Raw genomic sequence first — 15677 nt, 5'->3', positions numbered from 1 at the left:
ATTTCTTGTGATTTATGGAATGGACCAACTTTGTTCACTGGAAAAAATAAGTAGCAATTTTGTCCTTATTCACAGGGACACTATGATGTACCAGAATTACTGGGAATGGTATAATAATTTCCAAAGTTGATATGAAGTTAAGTGTGCTAACAACACTAATACATCTAGGAAATACAGACTCAGAAGGCTTCTCAATTAGACATGATTAACTTGCACAGTTACGGGGAGAGAAATGCCTACTTCCATTTTAAAGCTAAAGACACCTCTGATTTGTTCAAATGCACGACCTGCCTCTTGTACCACCAGTTCCAGCCCAACAAAACACATCTGCTCATGGCACAGATTCAAACGAGGTACACCAGTCTCTGCTGAAATGGGACACTACACAGAATCAAGCTCATGAAAAGCCAAGCACAACAATCAAAACCATGCTCCCTACCTGGTTATAAATTACAAAGCTGTGGTCTCATGAAAGGCAGCATGTGTGTTTGGAAACACATGGGTCTGTGGCTTTGCTGGTCAGGAGGCAATGCAGAAGCTTCCCAGGGCCCATTGGCAGATCAAAGTTGTTCAACTGGGAGCCAATCCAAAACAGAAAAGCCTCTCGGGAGGCACCATCTTTCATCGAGACCAAAACCCATTTTTGAATCATTTAAGTGCACAGACGCTTCAACAGCCAGTCCGTCAAGCTGCTTAAGTCTACAGTATTTCTAACTAAAATTTGATTTATTTTTGAGGATTTCTTAAGAAAACCTATGACAATACATCAGTACCTCAAACTTCTCTGCTGAATTGTTTGTTCCCCTTTTCTTGATGGGGAAAAAAAAGCTCAGACAAACTCTGAAATTTCAGCAAATACTTTGTCTAACATATCTTCTATAACAGCAAGTTTCCCTGGTGAAAAAAATGCTGGTTTTGAGGTTATAAACAGACAACAACTTCATTTTTATGATTATACAAATCCAAAACTTGTTAAATTGCAAAACCCACTAAGATGCTTATGACTCATAAGAAGCGGAAGATGATTCACCAGTTTTCAAGTATTTATAGTTCTGAATGCTATGTGCTGGTAACTGTTACCTATTGAAGACCTGTAACAAGTCAAAATATACTATATGGTAGAGTAAATGAAATAACAAGAAATTCAGTATATGCTCAAGTACAGTCAAAAAAAGAATCTCACAACTGTTTTCTGTGATAGCACACAGAGTTATTTGCCAAATTGTGTAGGCTGATACTTGTTTATGTGTGATCATAAACATGCATTTGTAGAAGCCTATATCCAGTCATGGTAATTAACACAGCTGAAATTACTGAAAATGTGTAAAAAAAATTTTTCAACCAAAATTCTCTCAACACAAACGTTTGGTGATAATAAGGCAACTGATATGCAAACTAAGTTAACAGTTCACATAACTTACTTTTGTCTGGCAGGAAACACTTGTGAATAAAGTTAAAAAAACAACTGTCAATCTTTTCACTTAAGTCAGCTGCAGATACCAGGGCTGATATAATGAAAGCAGAGCACATTAAAGAAAGATCAGACAGGCATCTCTGGATAAAATGAATGTGTAAGTGAGTTCTACAGCCCAAATGGGAGGTCACTGAATACTATTCCCTACTTATTTCCTGGCCCTAAATTATACTAAGAAAATCTTGTTAAATTTTCGTGATGTCTCAGTTCTGTAAAGAAGTTTGATCTATATGCTAACGTCAAGAGTAGCCATACTTTTTTCTCATGTATTTTGGATATAGGTCTGAGTAAGACTATACATCTAGATTCAGACTTAATGTGACAAGCTAACTCTGTGTTATTTCCATTTTAAACAGCAGGATTAAAATGGATAATCACATTTATATTGCTGTCAGGTCTATTTATGACACAATGTATAGTATCTTGCATCCAGGAAAAGAAGAGGAACAGAAGACTGAGGGTTACAAATTGATTTTTTGATTCATATTTTTATGTATATCCATTTATCTACTGTATGAATAATACCTTTGTAAAACAAAGAAACACATTATTTTACTTAAGTACCTAAATTGGAATTTAGAGGCCTAGCACCAAGTCTGACCATGTAAGCACAAGCCTTAAATAAATCTGTTCCTACCCTGGCTCTCACATCAGTTTGCCTGTATCTGTGTTAATGCCATGACAGGATAAGATCCTACACATATTCTATAGTTACCAGGCTGGCGATTACTGTCAGCAAAGGGTGGAATTGATTGCTTAGTTTCTAAGCTCAGTCTGAACTATTTTGCAGTAAAGCATCCTTAATCAGCTTCACTTGGCGGTGAAATTTTTCATTCACAAAAGAGGGTCTCCATACCTAATGCCTGCCAGACCAGCATGACCAAGACATAGCCCAGGCAGGGATTTGCTCTAGCCGGCTGCTTTCCCCTCAGCAGTGCCGGGGAACAGCCCTCAGGGCAGCACAAAAAACCTCCATTACCTTATTCCTATTATGTCCCTGCAGTAAATTGTAGGTATTTTTGAAGCAAAGCTCCTTCTGTTGATGATTTATTTGTTAAAAGCACTAATTTTTGTGTTGTGTTAGCTGCGCATTATAAAAGCTAGACTAGATCTTGACCTTGATGTATGACAGATTACCATGGTTAGTGCTTTATTTCCTAATGACGGTATTTCAATGCCCTGATGCAGATCATCTTGAATAGATTGGGAAAAAAACTACTCAAAACCAATTTTTTTTTTTAATACTCAAAAGCAGGAGATACGTCTTTAAAACTTTCAGTTTCTGAATATATCCTGCAGAAGCATTTGTAGCACATAAATGCAGTCTCTAACTGACTATATCTTGGATTGTAGGAGTGGTGTTGTAAGGTAGACCTTCATAAGGAGACTTTTTCTCATGGAAGGCACTACATGGTTACTGCAACACATGTAATCTTTTTCTATCCAAGAGCCCAAGTGTAATAAAATGATTAAGAAGGAATAATGTCTTCATCTAAAAATGATCCCATTGACCACTTGTGGATTAAGGTAGCATGGCATTAACAGTCACACTCTGTGATTCACCCTGCAGTGAAAATGTGCCCACATGCACTCCGACCATCGACAAATACCTTGGTCTGGGAAGCTGCTTGGTCAGTATCTCTTTTTTGTACTGCTGATTCTTTCTGATTACATTGATTACATTTTGCCCAATACAGTGACACAAATCTGAGTATTCTTCCACTCACAAATTTGCTCCATAAAGATTGCACACATTTGCATTTGAGATTTGAAATGAGGATGAATTTGTGACTAGGGAGTATTTAGTGACTCCCTGCATCTAACAGAATTCAGTACCTTACATTCCAAATGAATCACCGAGTATTTTGGGGGATTTCACTTATTGGACATACTTAGCAGTGCTTTCGTAGGACTGAGCAAAGCATATGTAAATCATCTAAAAATTCATGCAATTGAAATTTTGTATCAGCCAAACAAATTAGCATGGTAGGCGGTTTTGGAAGCCAACTGTTGCTCATGTAGGCAACTATTTATGGCTTCTTAAAATTATAGCTGATGAGATGAATAAATATTTCTCATAGATAAAATTAACAGTCTTCGGTGCCAGGTAATTTTTTTTCCCCAAAAAATATGTAGTAGTATATTGACTAAAGACTATTTTTTTACCTCACAATTTATTAGTGACAATGAGGCTTTTGTAATGATGATTAATGTAAATCACAGAAATCTTGTGAGTTGATGGCATGTATGGGAGCACTGGATCTGGGCAGATGGAGCACCTATCTTCTGTTATGCAAGGAGAAGGAAGACGGTCTGGCTTTCATCCCCCCCAAAACACTAGGATGAATTATTAACCGATCAAACAGTCTGACAGCAGCTAGAGGAGAGTGAGGTGATAAGAACAGTCAAAACAGATTTGCTCAGTGCAGATTGGTGTGACTTCTTTCACAGTTGGGGAGGAAGCTGAGTTGATAGAAAGAAAATGAAAAACATGATAGATTTTGACTTCAGTAAGCCTTTTGACACAGTTCCCCATGACATTTGTGTTTGTGTGTATGATTTTTTCCTTCCCAAAGTGCAGTACTGGGTACCTTTCCTTGCTGAATTTCATCTTACTGATTTTCAGGCTACCTCTCCAATTTCTTATGATCTTCCATAGTTCTTGCAAATACTTTTGAGTTTCTCCCTTTGGAGAGTTTGGGTGACACAGTGGATTATAAAAGGCTCTTTGTGACCTCTCCCATATTATTAATGGATATTTTTATGATGAACTGACCCAGGGCAAGCCACCACAGAATCTCATTTGATATTTCTTTGTATGACAGTGAAGTGTTGATTGCTACTCTCTAAGAATAGTTTTGCAGTTGGCTGAGCATCCACACTGTTATCATTTCATACAGCCCACACCTACTGTATCTTATATTCTCTAATCTCAACATGAGGGACTTTTTCATACAATATTTAGTTAAACTGTGAAATTCACTGCTTTAGGATTCTGTGGGTTCTAAAAACATATGAAAGTTGAAAAGTAACTAGACAAAGAAAAAATTCTATCAAGGCTATTGAAGACCAAGATACTGCCTTCTAATCATGGCACTCCTTGAGCAACAGCTTGTCAGGGTGAGGGGAGCAAAAGAGGAAAATGCCATGTTTGCCCCATTCTTGCACTCTACTTACAGCCTATTGGGGATTATGGGTAGGTGAAGGTTGATTCTGACCTAGTGCAAACAATGTTACATGGGACTGCATTAAAATTCTTACTAAAAATCAGACTATAGCAAAACTTCCTAAGAACCCTTGAGCTGAAAGTATTTGTCACCCCATTTTTTCCACTTGCTACGACTGGCTGTCACTGGACCATATTTCTTACTGTTCTGACCCCAGTGGAGCCACAGAGTTTCAATGGAGATACCTTGCATTACCTTTTGGATACCATGGAGGAAACGTGTTAGGGATAAGGACACTTACTGAAGTGTCTGGAGTACCCCTGTTTTAAGATGTGCCACACCCTAAGCAGGGACTCCCTTCTTGTATGTTAAGATCTATTAACATGAAAAGAAACACAAAACAAGTCTAAGGGCCCTCTGTCATGACATCTCAAAGCAGAATAACATCATCTCACCTAAGAAAGCTGGCTTGACTTCCATGTGATACTGCAAAGCATTTCCTATATTCTTTTGTGTTCTACTACTGAATTGTATTTTAACTTATTCCAGGCTTCGCACAGTTTGTCTCTGTCACACAGGCTTTGGAAGGCACATTAGTAACACCCTGATGCATTGCCTTATGGGAAATGTTTAAGGCATAATCTTCTCAATATAGTCACAGCTAGTCTCTTTCTGTGAACATTATATAAAGACCAAATGTGGTGCCACAGATGGCAAAATTGGATGTGGGATGCTTAATCTGAGCAACATTCCCTTTTGTTCTATGCTGGTTTCATGGAGGGGGGAGGAATCTTTTCACACATTCACTTCTGCCTCCCTTTCCATTCAGCCTGTCGCCTTGTAAAAAAAATGGCAAATTGTTCTTTCTGTCCACTAAGAGTAAGACAACAACAAAATTAAATTAACCTCAATTACTAAAAATTACAAAAAAGCCACAGTAACCAATTTTACTAAAGAATAACGAAGTTTGCAGAGTCCTCTCACTGCAGAATTTAAAGAACAAACTTCTAATAAACACATATTTGCCAGGGAATTATTTACGTATATTCCATCCTGCTTCAAAGCACGGCATCAGGTTACTGCTGTGACATGTCTACGAGTAGGAAATCTATTTAGTATTTCATTCCAGAGGATACCAAACTTCTTCAGAAGCAAACTGAAATTGATGGGCGCTCTCATTAAAAAGCAGCTTGTCTAGCCAGTTCTCTAAACTGAATCCATGTTCAGTACAATGTGTGGAGAAGTCTACGATTAACTGAAAAACATACAGAAAGTTTATATGGTCTCCCCAGAGAGAAGCCAAGGCACCAAGTGCGCAATGCTACAACCCAGGTATTTCATGAAGTAAACTAGGAAGTGATGGTGTAAGCAGGAGTTGCAGCCAAATTCTATAAATGACTGGAAAATGATGATGCATGTTTCATTTTTCAATGCCTTGTTTATGTGGCTTTTGCTCAAGAGGAAGAGGGATGGAGCTGTAGGCAAAGCATACTTCTAGCAGGCATATCAAGTGATCTGAGGCAACACAGAGCTATAAAAAGGATGGGATGTGGTTTGCCTTTCCTCAAGGAGCACATCAACATTATTACTATTATGCTGCTGCTCCCAGGAGACACGTTAAAGGGAGACTTTCAAATTTTACCCCAGCTTGAATGATATTTTATCTCCTAAATATTATTTTGCTTCTCCGTGAAATATATTTATTTCAATCTTTTTCTTTAGCATTCACGTGGGGCTCATCAATGGATGAACCCCACGTATTCTTACTGAGGCACAGTCTCATGACCGCCTAAACATATGCAGAATGATTGGAGATGGTACATGATGTCATTGTGGACCTCTCCAATAGCTATTTCATTTACAAGAAAAAATACTCCACTTCTATTACTGATAGGAGTATCTACTGAAATCCTGGAATTTATTGTTAGTAAAATCGTGTTTCTGCTAGCAATATATAAAAAAATACCAGGAAAATGAAGTTCTCCCCTCATTCTCTCCTGCTTCTTCCTTTCTTCCCTCTGAGCAGTACATAAAGACATATGCACCTGACTTAATATTTAATGCTGTCAAATACATTTTTAAAAAAAGGAAAAAAAAAAAGGGCAAAAAGAGCAGCTAAGAGGTTGCGAGTGGGGGGAAATCCCCCATCCTTAGTTCTAGGCATGAAAAAAATTTAGAGGAATTTACTTTTAGAAATGAGAAGCTGCAAAACCTTGAATTGAAAAAACAAATCCATGTTGCTGTTCCTTTAAACAACAGCAATGAAACATTTGTGAAGATTAGTGAAATAAAAGTAAGGCTACAAAACAGCATTTCTCTTGAACTGAAAGAGCAAACTTGAAGGGACTGGAGACAGCAATACATCAGCATTTCCAGAGGCACAGCAAGTAGCTTAAACAGAAAAAGTACTAGAAACACTCCTCTTGGGCACAAAAAAAGTTACCACACATACCGTGAATCAAAGCAGACACATCCACCTCATTATGTATGAACTATGTGCTCTGAATAAGCCTCACAAACTGATAGCACAGAAGGAACTGAAAAGATGACAGACTCTATTTGTAGAAGGGCTTTAATATCATGGAATCATCGCCATGTAATTTTCATCCGTTTCCACAAGAGAGAGGTGTAATTCTTCACTTAACGCACTGATAGAATTATCATTATTATTTTTACATATATCTTAAACAAAGAAGCATTTCTGCAGTATCACAAAGAAGAAATTGTAAGAGGTAGGGATTTCCATACTTCATGATTTCCACCTATTAAAAAGAATGTCCTTTTAATTAAAAAAAAAAAAATGGTTTGCTCAAAAATAGATTTGTGGAAATACACAAAGATCAGAAGAACATCTTTGTGACCTTTGAGAGTCCTTATGTCCTAGACTATAAGAAAATATACTTGATAGCTGGATTTAGTTTAACATTTTATAGGTCATAAGCAGTTGCTCTGCCACTGGAAAGGATTTTTTTGCCAAAGCCATTCTTCTGACATTTAAAAATGCTTGTGTGGTGTGTCCAGTATTGTGCAAATACAGTTGGTATAGAATATATGAAGATAAGGGGAAAACAAAAAATGTAACAAAGAAAGAGTATTTGCTTATTTGCAACTTTTCATTCCAAAGACCTCTCCATTGTTTCCTATTTATTGCAGTGCAAACAGAAATGTACTTCTGTCCTGGTTTCAGCTGGGATAGAGTTAATTTTCTTCCTAGTAGCAGGCATAGTGCTGTGCTTTGGATTTAGTAGGAGAAGAATGTTGATAGCACACTGATGTTTTTAGTTGTTGCTAGGTACTGCTTATGCTAGTCAAGGACTTTTCAGCTTCCCATGCTCTGCCAGGTGCACAAGAAACTGGGAGGGGGCACAGCCAGAATAGTTGATCCAAACTGCCCAAAGGGCTATTCCATACCATGTGGCATCATGCTCAGTATAGAAACTGGGGGGAGTTGGCTGGGGAGCAGTGATCGCTGCTCGGGAGCTGGCTGGGCATCGGTCAGTGGGTGGTGAGCAATTGCATTGTGCATCACTTGCTTTTTATATTATTATTATTATTATTATTATTATATTGTTATTATTATTATTACTATTTTACTTTATTTCAAGTATTAAACTGTTCTTATCTCAACCCAGGAGTGTTTCTCACTCTTACTCCTCCAATTCTCTCCCCCATCCCATCGGGGTAGGGGGAGTGACTGAGCGGCTGCGTGGTGCTGAGTTGCTGGCTGGGGCTAAACCACAACAATTTCCTTTAGCAATTAATCATGTATTCACCTACTAAAACTTTCAGGTTTAGTTTGCTCATTTAGCGTATATTTTTTCCTAGTCAACTTTTCCATTTTGAAATAGGAAGGGAAAAAAAAAGTGCATGGATAATTTTTTCTCTTAACATCTTCCTCTACGTTCAGTGCATAGCAAAGGTACATGACCTACTCAGGAGCTTACATGTTATGAAAGGATGCCTGCTTGCCCTCGGTGAATGAGACAGAAGAATTTAACACAACGTGGGACAACCTTGTTCTAGTGGCTGGCTTGCTTTTCCAACAAGCTGGGTTACAAGTATTTACTCCCATATTTTTAAATGGCTTTCCAACAGGTACACAAGAAGGCTCTGAGATGTGAATAAACTGCTACCAGGCAAAGTCATTCTACCAGATGAAATAATTTATGAGTTATCACTTCAGGCTTTGCTGTTCCTGCCTTCTTCCTCTTCACTCATACAAAGCACCTCAGGATATATCAACTTTTTATGCTCCTTTTATACAACTAAAACTAGAGAGCATCTTCTTAAAAAAAAATCTCAAGCCACAAAACTGGGTTTAGGATTAAACCTAGAAATAATACTTTCAATTATTATTTCAACCATTACACTTAAACCTCAATATACTATTCTGTTTGTATTTTCACCTGTATAAGGAAATAAAATTAGTAATATAAATATCAAGCACATTAATGGATTTTTATAACCATACTTACAGAAAAAACAGCAGCCACAGTCTCAACAGCACCAGTACTTAGAGTAACATAGGGGATCGTTTCATGATTGATCCCAGCTTCACTAAAGATGTTGTTTGTGTAGTACCAGATCTGTATCAGACAGAAGAAAATGAGTTATTAATCATGATGGTTTGAACTATAACATATCGGTATTCAGTTCAAGCAGCTGATCTGCCAGAGACCAGACTTGTTAAAACACTGAGCACTCCCGAATGACCACGGGCTGGGCAGGACAACAAAAGAAGGGAAGGTGCAAATTTCAGGTGCTTTAGTCACAACACTGCTGTACTTCTGCTTGCAGACCCAGGCAGAATTACAAGCAGCTTTAACTGACTTTAGCGTAATTCACTTAGTAAATCGAAGAAACTCACTTTAAGGTCGAACAAGAGGATACAAATAGGTTTTATGTGGCTGAGCCATACTGCTTAAAAAGCAGGTTTGGGTGGCTTTATGGAACACTTCAATGGCATGTAACAACAGAAGGGAGAACAGGAAAGAGATGCTGAGAGGCACTGCAGAAACTGCTCCTTTTTGGACAAAAGGCATGAGATTTATCTCACTTTAACCTCACCGCAGCGTGGACATCTGCTGTCAAGCCATCACCCTAATCTCTCTTTATTATCAACAGAAAGAAAAGATGCTTTTAGAATGAGAGTCACTTGGTGAAAAGTAAACAGCTGCTTTTAGGATGAAATGGATCATAGGCTAGAAGGAGCTGCCACTAATGGACAGAAACACGGGGAGCACAGGGTTACCAGCTTAGACTTTTGTGTTTGGTCAGTAAAACCATATCCAGTGGTGACAATACCCAGAGAGAGACTATGTAGTCATAAGACTTTAAAATAACAAGCCTGGTAAGTACCAAAGCCCCATTCACATCACAAAGTCTGAAAACCGTATAGTATTTATGTTGGACTCAAGGTGACAACAAAGAACTAGCCAAAGATTTTTGGCTGCCAAAAACATGCAACAAGGAGAGACTGCCTTGGAGAGAGAAAAGGTAACTGATTTACTAGAGAAGATGAAACTCAATTGAAACAACTGATTATCAGAAGAATATAAAGTTCTAAACCACAGCTGATTACCTGTGACAACAAAACTGGAAGCCAGAGATAATAATAGCACTAAACATAAAAGTAGCAGTGATATTTTTTCCCATATGCTCTCCATGTGACAGGCCCTAACAGGGCAAGCACTGCTAAAGAAAAGGCTTTTCTGATGAATGGAAGTGTTTTGATCACATGGGGAATACCCTGCTGCATGCCAGTATGTTATGCACATTACATCTGTTCATCAAGTTACTAACTCAGGAGCTCTGTAAAAAAGAAAAGTAATTCTAAATTCCCAACTAGCCCTTCAGCAAAGCTGCTTGTCCAAGACCAAAGAAGAAAATCCAACTCATCTTATGTAAAACAAAAGTAAAATAAATTAACAAGAAATAAAAAGTCACCTATATCACCTTACAGATAAAGAGAAGCTGACTCAAGACTTTTACGCCTATTGCTGGCACATCAGCTCTCACCAGAATAGATGCAGTGACAATAAGTGATAGCAGCAAAATTCTCTACATGAAGTAGTCTGCCTTCATGTAGTGTGCGCTGGTGTTAACTCTGCATTTCATTGGCCTTGCCAATACAGAGCACAGACTGAAGCAAAACCAAGGATCAGCTCCCAATTCCCTCTGAAATGTTTATGCACACTGATAAATTTTTTTGGGACCCAGCACTCTGACAACCTATTCACCTCCCATACCCCTACCCAGTATATAAGGGAAACAAGGTAGCACAAAAATGTTGTAAGTGTAATCTTGTTCTCCATACGAGAAGTTACAAGATTGAAAAATTCATGCAATGGAAGTTAGAAACCATGTAATTTAGGCATTTCATTCTTGATAACAGTTTTGTATAGCAGGTAGAGCTTCTAAAAATGATGGCAATATTGCAGGTATGCAGACCTTGAAAGAGAAGAAAGAGGCCAAAGAGTCACTTAATCAGGCAACTCCTGAATGCAACTGGTCAAAATGTAACAACTAGAACATAAGACGTTTTGTAAGTGGTTTTACAGAAGAGCATGACTGACCATTGATGTTAAGAGTGGTAGTAAACCAGCTAGATTAAAAAACTGACAGAGCAAAGACAGGATAAGGTTCACTGCAGTGAATTAGTCTCTGTAGCAGCACAAAAATAAATTAGGGTAAAAATTAACAAGATGTACACATTTCAAAACAATAAAAGTGAATGTTTTTCAGCCTGTGTATCATTAAACAGGGAAATACACTGCTCTAGGATATGACTGAGACAAACTTACTAGGCTAATGATGACTACTCTCACTATTTTTCTAACATGGTTTTTGTTAGGTAATGATATCATTAGCTAACAAAATTAGCTAATGATTGGGCTAAAAGTTTTGGAATGAAAGAGCTGTGGAAAATGGAGCAGAAGGTCCAAAAACCCAGAAACAAGTGCTGTCAGATCCAAATCAACACAGGGAAATCTGACTTCCTGTGTCCATGGTGGATTGCTGTTGCTTGACAGGCTGATGTAAAACGTCGCCACTTTAGTCAGTTAAACAGCTGCCATGAGAAACAGCTGTATGTCTGCAGTCCGATTTCTGTGAGTTTGGAGGTTACATTTTAGCATTCTTGTCCGTAGATTACAGTTAGCTGCATGGCAGTTGCTTTCTTTGCTTATCATAAGGTTTTACTCTAAGCTTAAAGTGACATGTGCTATACGTTATCAGTGGTGTTCCCAAACTTTCTCACACCATTGGCCCCTCCAGCATCAACTCAGTTTTCCAGTCCTTTTATTTTTCATCCAGCTCCCTATGTACATTTCTTCCTAAGAAATTCAAATCTTCAACAGGAAAAGACAGCAACAAAAAACAGATGGGCAACAACACAGACATATATGGTGTTGCACAGTACATACTCATCCCTTCCTGCACTACCCGATACCAGGTAGCAAATGTGAAGAGCACACTACAGTAGATCTTTTGCATACTGAAAACATGCATTGCTGCACAGACCCCCATCCCCAGCATGATTTCTTGCCATTTGAAATACAGCCCTCTACCTTAAGGCCAGACCCCACAGAAGCCTAGGGATCACACTTTGGGAATCTCTCTTAAAGCAATATGCAGTACAGTATATTTCTTGACATGAAAAAGGACAAAGTTCACCAATGAGAACTTCACTGTCATTTTGTGTCTTCTTTAGAACTGAGCTACAATGGTGGAAGATAAATAAATTCGTTATGGATGATATGCATCATGGATAAATTTTATGAGATGAAAAGAGACTAATACAGATTCATTTATTTATGTCAGTTTAGGTCAGACTGTCTAGTATTTTGTTACAATTGAATACATTAATATGATCAGGGCTTCACCATGATTGCTGTTCCATGTGGAAACCAAATGTACTGGTTTTAAGCAAAACAAATTTTTATTGTAAAGTACAAGCCTTTTAAGGCTTTAAGGCTTTACTAAGGAAGCAAGTGTTCTCAGATACCAGCAGGATGATTACAGAAGTCTGCCAGTTAGTAATTTCCCTGGAGAGTGACCTGAAACTTGCCTGAAAGAAGTCCAACTTTCCCATATGCCCTGCCCAGATGGTAGTTGTGGAAAAGACCAGACTGACTAACAGGGCACTACAGACAAAGCAAATGATGGGAGCTGTGAGTTAGAAGGAAGCGTTTGCAGCCTGTTAAACCTTGCTGATGCTGGCTCATACCCAGCAGGTTAGCTCAGATGCAGCCAGGCAAACCAAGACCTGGGTTCAGCAGTATCTGTCACACCTGTACCTGCCCTCTAATCTCTGAGCTTCAGGCAACTTGAGCAAGATCAGCCAGGAAAGCCATGCAGAAGAGACAAGGAATTGAAACCTGGTCTCTTAATCAAGTGGTCCAACTATTTCTCTTGAACTCTCTTATGATTTGCTTGTTTTTCCTGGATGAACTATTTAAAACAAAAAAAATTCAGAATGCAAATTTTTTTTCATGTTTAGTGGCATTATATGGGAGGAGAAACAAAGTAATAATAAAAAAAAAGGTAAGGCTTAAAACAGCCAACTTGGTACACAGGTTTCCTGACAAAAATAATTTTTCTGAGGCATATTTTCACAAAGTGGCCACCTAATGACACTTAAAAACAACTCTGGTATTCATTTTGGACTGGACATGTCTCACTATCCCCCCACTCAAGCTATGAGAGTGTGACTTTGTTCTGCCATGGAATACTGGACAATTTCTGTCATCTATTAGATATCCTCAAAGCCACAAAACTCTTCTCTTTCCCCTGAAATTTTAGCTGTGGCATTCTTTTTTTTTTTTAGGCAACATGCTTTATTATTTTAACAGGCTGTTTCTTACTACAAGTTCATTTTATTTCACTCATGTGTTGATAAATCTTAGAAAGACTGCATGACAAGATAATTCCATTTCTTTTCTTAAAAAAAGTATCCACAATGAGGAACAAAATAGCTGTCCTTAGCACCAAAATCCTACAATTAGAAGAAAACACCACTTATACAAACATTTTTATAGTTCTCTCCACAGGACGAAAAAATCTTCTAGCTCCCTCCTAGTATTTCGTTAAAAACTTTTAGATACCAGAGTTCTAACTGCATTAGTCTTTCAAATGGTCTTGGACAAATTACTTTGTATTAGGAGTTTTAAAGCTATAGCAATACCTGAGATAAGCCTGAACTAGTTGTCTTAGATATCAGAAGCATTTACACTTATTATCACTGATTAGCTCTGGGGGAAAAAACTAGCTGCAGTATGCTGCAATGCACAAAGCCACAGTGAGAGCTCCTTTCAGCAGCAGTAATACTGCCTTTCATATACATAAGCAATTAACGTTTTTTAACTATGACAAAACCCCCTTTTGCTTTGAGGCACTTCATGAGAACATTTGTGTTGTGCAACGTAAAGCATCTAACCCAGATGTCAAGCTGCAGCAAGCAAAGTTCTGGCTTGATATAAAGAAAATGCTTTTCACAGTGTAAGTGGTGAAAACACCTGGCACAGGTGGCCCAGGGAGGCTGTGGACTCTTCAGCTTGGAGAAACTTAAAACTCAACTGCACAAAGCCCTCAGTAGCCTGAGTCAACCCTGAAGTCAGTCCTGCTTTGGGCAGGGGGTTGGACCAGATGACCTCCAAAGATCCCTTCCAATCTGAATTGTCCTGTGACCCTCTCCTGGCTGATGCAATAGGCTCAGACAGATGGAAAAGGAGACTTCGACATCCATTAGCCTCAGACACATTAATGGTCAACAGGACTTCTCGCTATTGACCGTTTTGTGTCTTTTTTTCCTCTTTCGCTCCACTTTCCAAGAAAGGCATATTGAAGTGCAGCTTATTCTTCAAATTGTATGAAACAACAACAAAAATCAAACATCCAGTGCAACCTCTTAAAATCACTTACAGGAACTTTCACTGACTTCTGTAAGTACAGAACTGAATTAGTCAAAGCAGAAATGTCTACCGAAAAGACCAAGTTTACCTAACATGAACAAACATGGGGCATATCAGACCAGACCTTAACTGACCAGAAACAGAGAATCTGAGTATCAGAAGCAGAAATTGCACACTCTTTCTTCGATGATCTGCACTACCTTTTCATGTATTCCTTTGAAGTTAACACAACATGGCTTCCCCCACTTTTTTTTTTCTTAACCCCCCCCCCCCCCAAACAATACAGCTCTCTGCGGACCTTCCCACTAACAAAATCATTACCAATAAGAAACAGCCAAAACCAGAAAGTTATAGAGGTGGCTGAATGGTACAGCACAAACCTTGTATTAAAAAGAAAGGAGCACCCCAGGAGATGCCATGGCCTGAAGAAGGACACTTACAGCGTTTAGCCCACAAAGCTGGTAGCAGCCCATGGTGACGACCACGGTAATGACCTGCCATCGTGCAGCGCGGGTTCTCAGGAGCTGAAGTATGGACACTAACTTGGTGTTTCTCTGGACTTGAGACTCTGCCAAAACTTCTTCTAGTTCATGAGACACGTCATCCTTCCCAAGGAAGGTCTGAAATGCTACAAAGAGAGGACACATACTTCAGGCCAGACACTTAGCACTATGTGCATTTATAACAGGCTTGTTTCATAGAAATGGAAATGTATGACACAAACACGAGACATACATGTGCTACAACGTAATTATTCTTCTCCCAACAATAACATTCTGCTCTGGGTATGATCTGGCTCATCCCTGCAATTGGTCTCAGAAATGCAACAAGAATATAAATTATTTGGCACCCTACCAGATCTCTCCTTGTATTATTTCACATATAATACAGCCTAAGGTCCAGTGCAGAGTCAAAACCCTGTGTAATCTGAAAAAAGGGTTTAATAGCAAAGCAGTTCTGAACATTATTTGACTTGGCTACTTTTGAGCCTAACAATATAGCAGACTTCATTGCTGGAGACAGATTGGATAGAGAAGCAGTCACATGTAAAAACATATGTAAGTCTGGTAAACCAAGAAAAGGCAGACATTTGAAAGTAATAGTTATTACTCTTCATATTATCTC

General features: G+C 38.5%; 1 protein-coding gene across 3 annotated transcripts in view; it reads right to left on the bottom strand.

Moving 5' to 3' along the window:
• The window catches only part of SLC2A9 (solute carrier family 2 member 9), a 115702-nt gene that overhangs the window by 47895 nt on the left and 52130 nt on the right, over positions 1–15677 (bottom strand). For all 3 annotated transcript variants that reach the window (XM_075709113.1, XM_075709114.1, XM_075709112.1), the window contains exons 7-8: positions 14993–15180; positions 9117–9227 (exon numbers count right to left, since the gene is read on the bottom strand). In XM_075709113.1, the coding sequence (XP_075565228.1) occupies positions 9117–9227; positions 14993–15180 (299 nt within the window). The remainder of the gene's footprint in view (positions 1–9116; positions 9228–14992; positions 15181–15677) is intronic.

The sequence above is a fragment of the Pelecanus crispus genome, chromosome 4 (genome assembly GCF_030463565.1).
Source record: "Pelecanus crispus isolate bPelCri1 chromosome 4, bPelCri1.pri, whole genome shotgun sequence".
Classification (NCBI taxonomy): Eukaryota; Metazoa; Chordata; class Aves; order Pelecaniformes; family Pelecanidae; genus Pelecanus; species Pelecanus crispus.
Note: the sequence above shows the minus strand (reverse complement) of the source record. Positions and strands in the feature narration are given on the sequence as shown.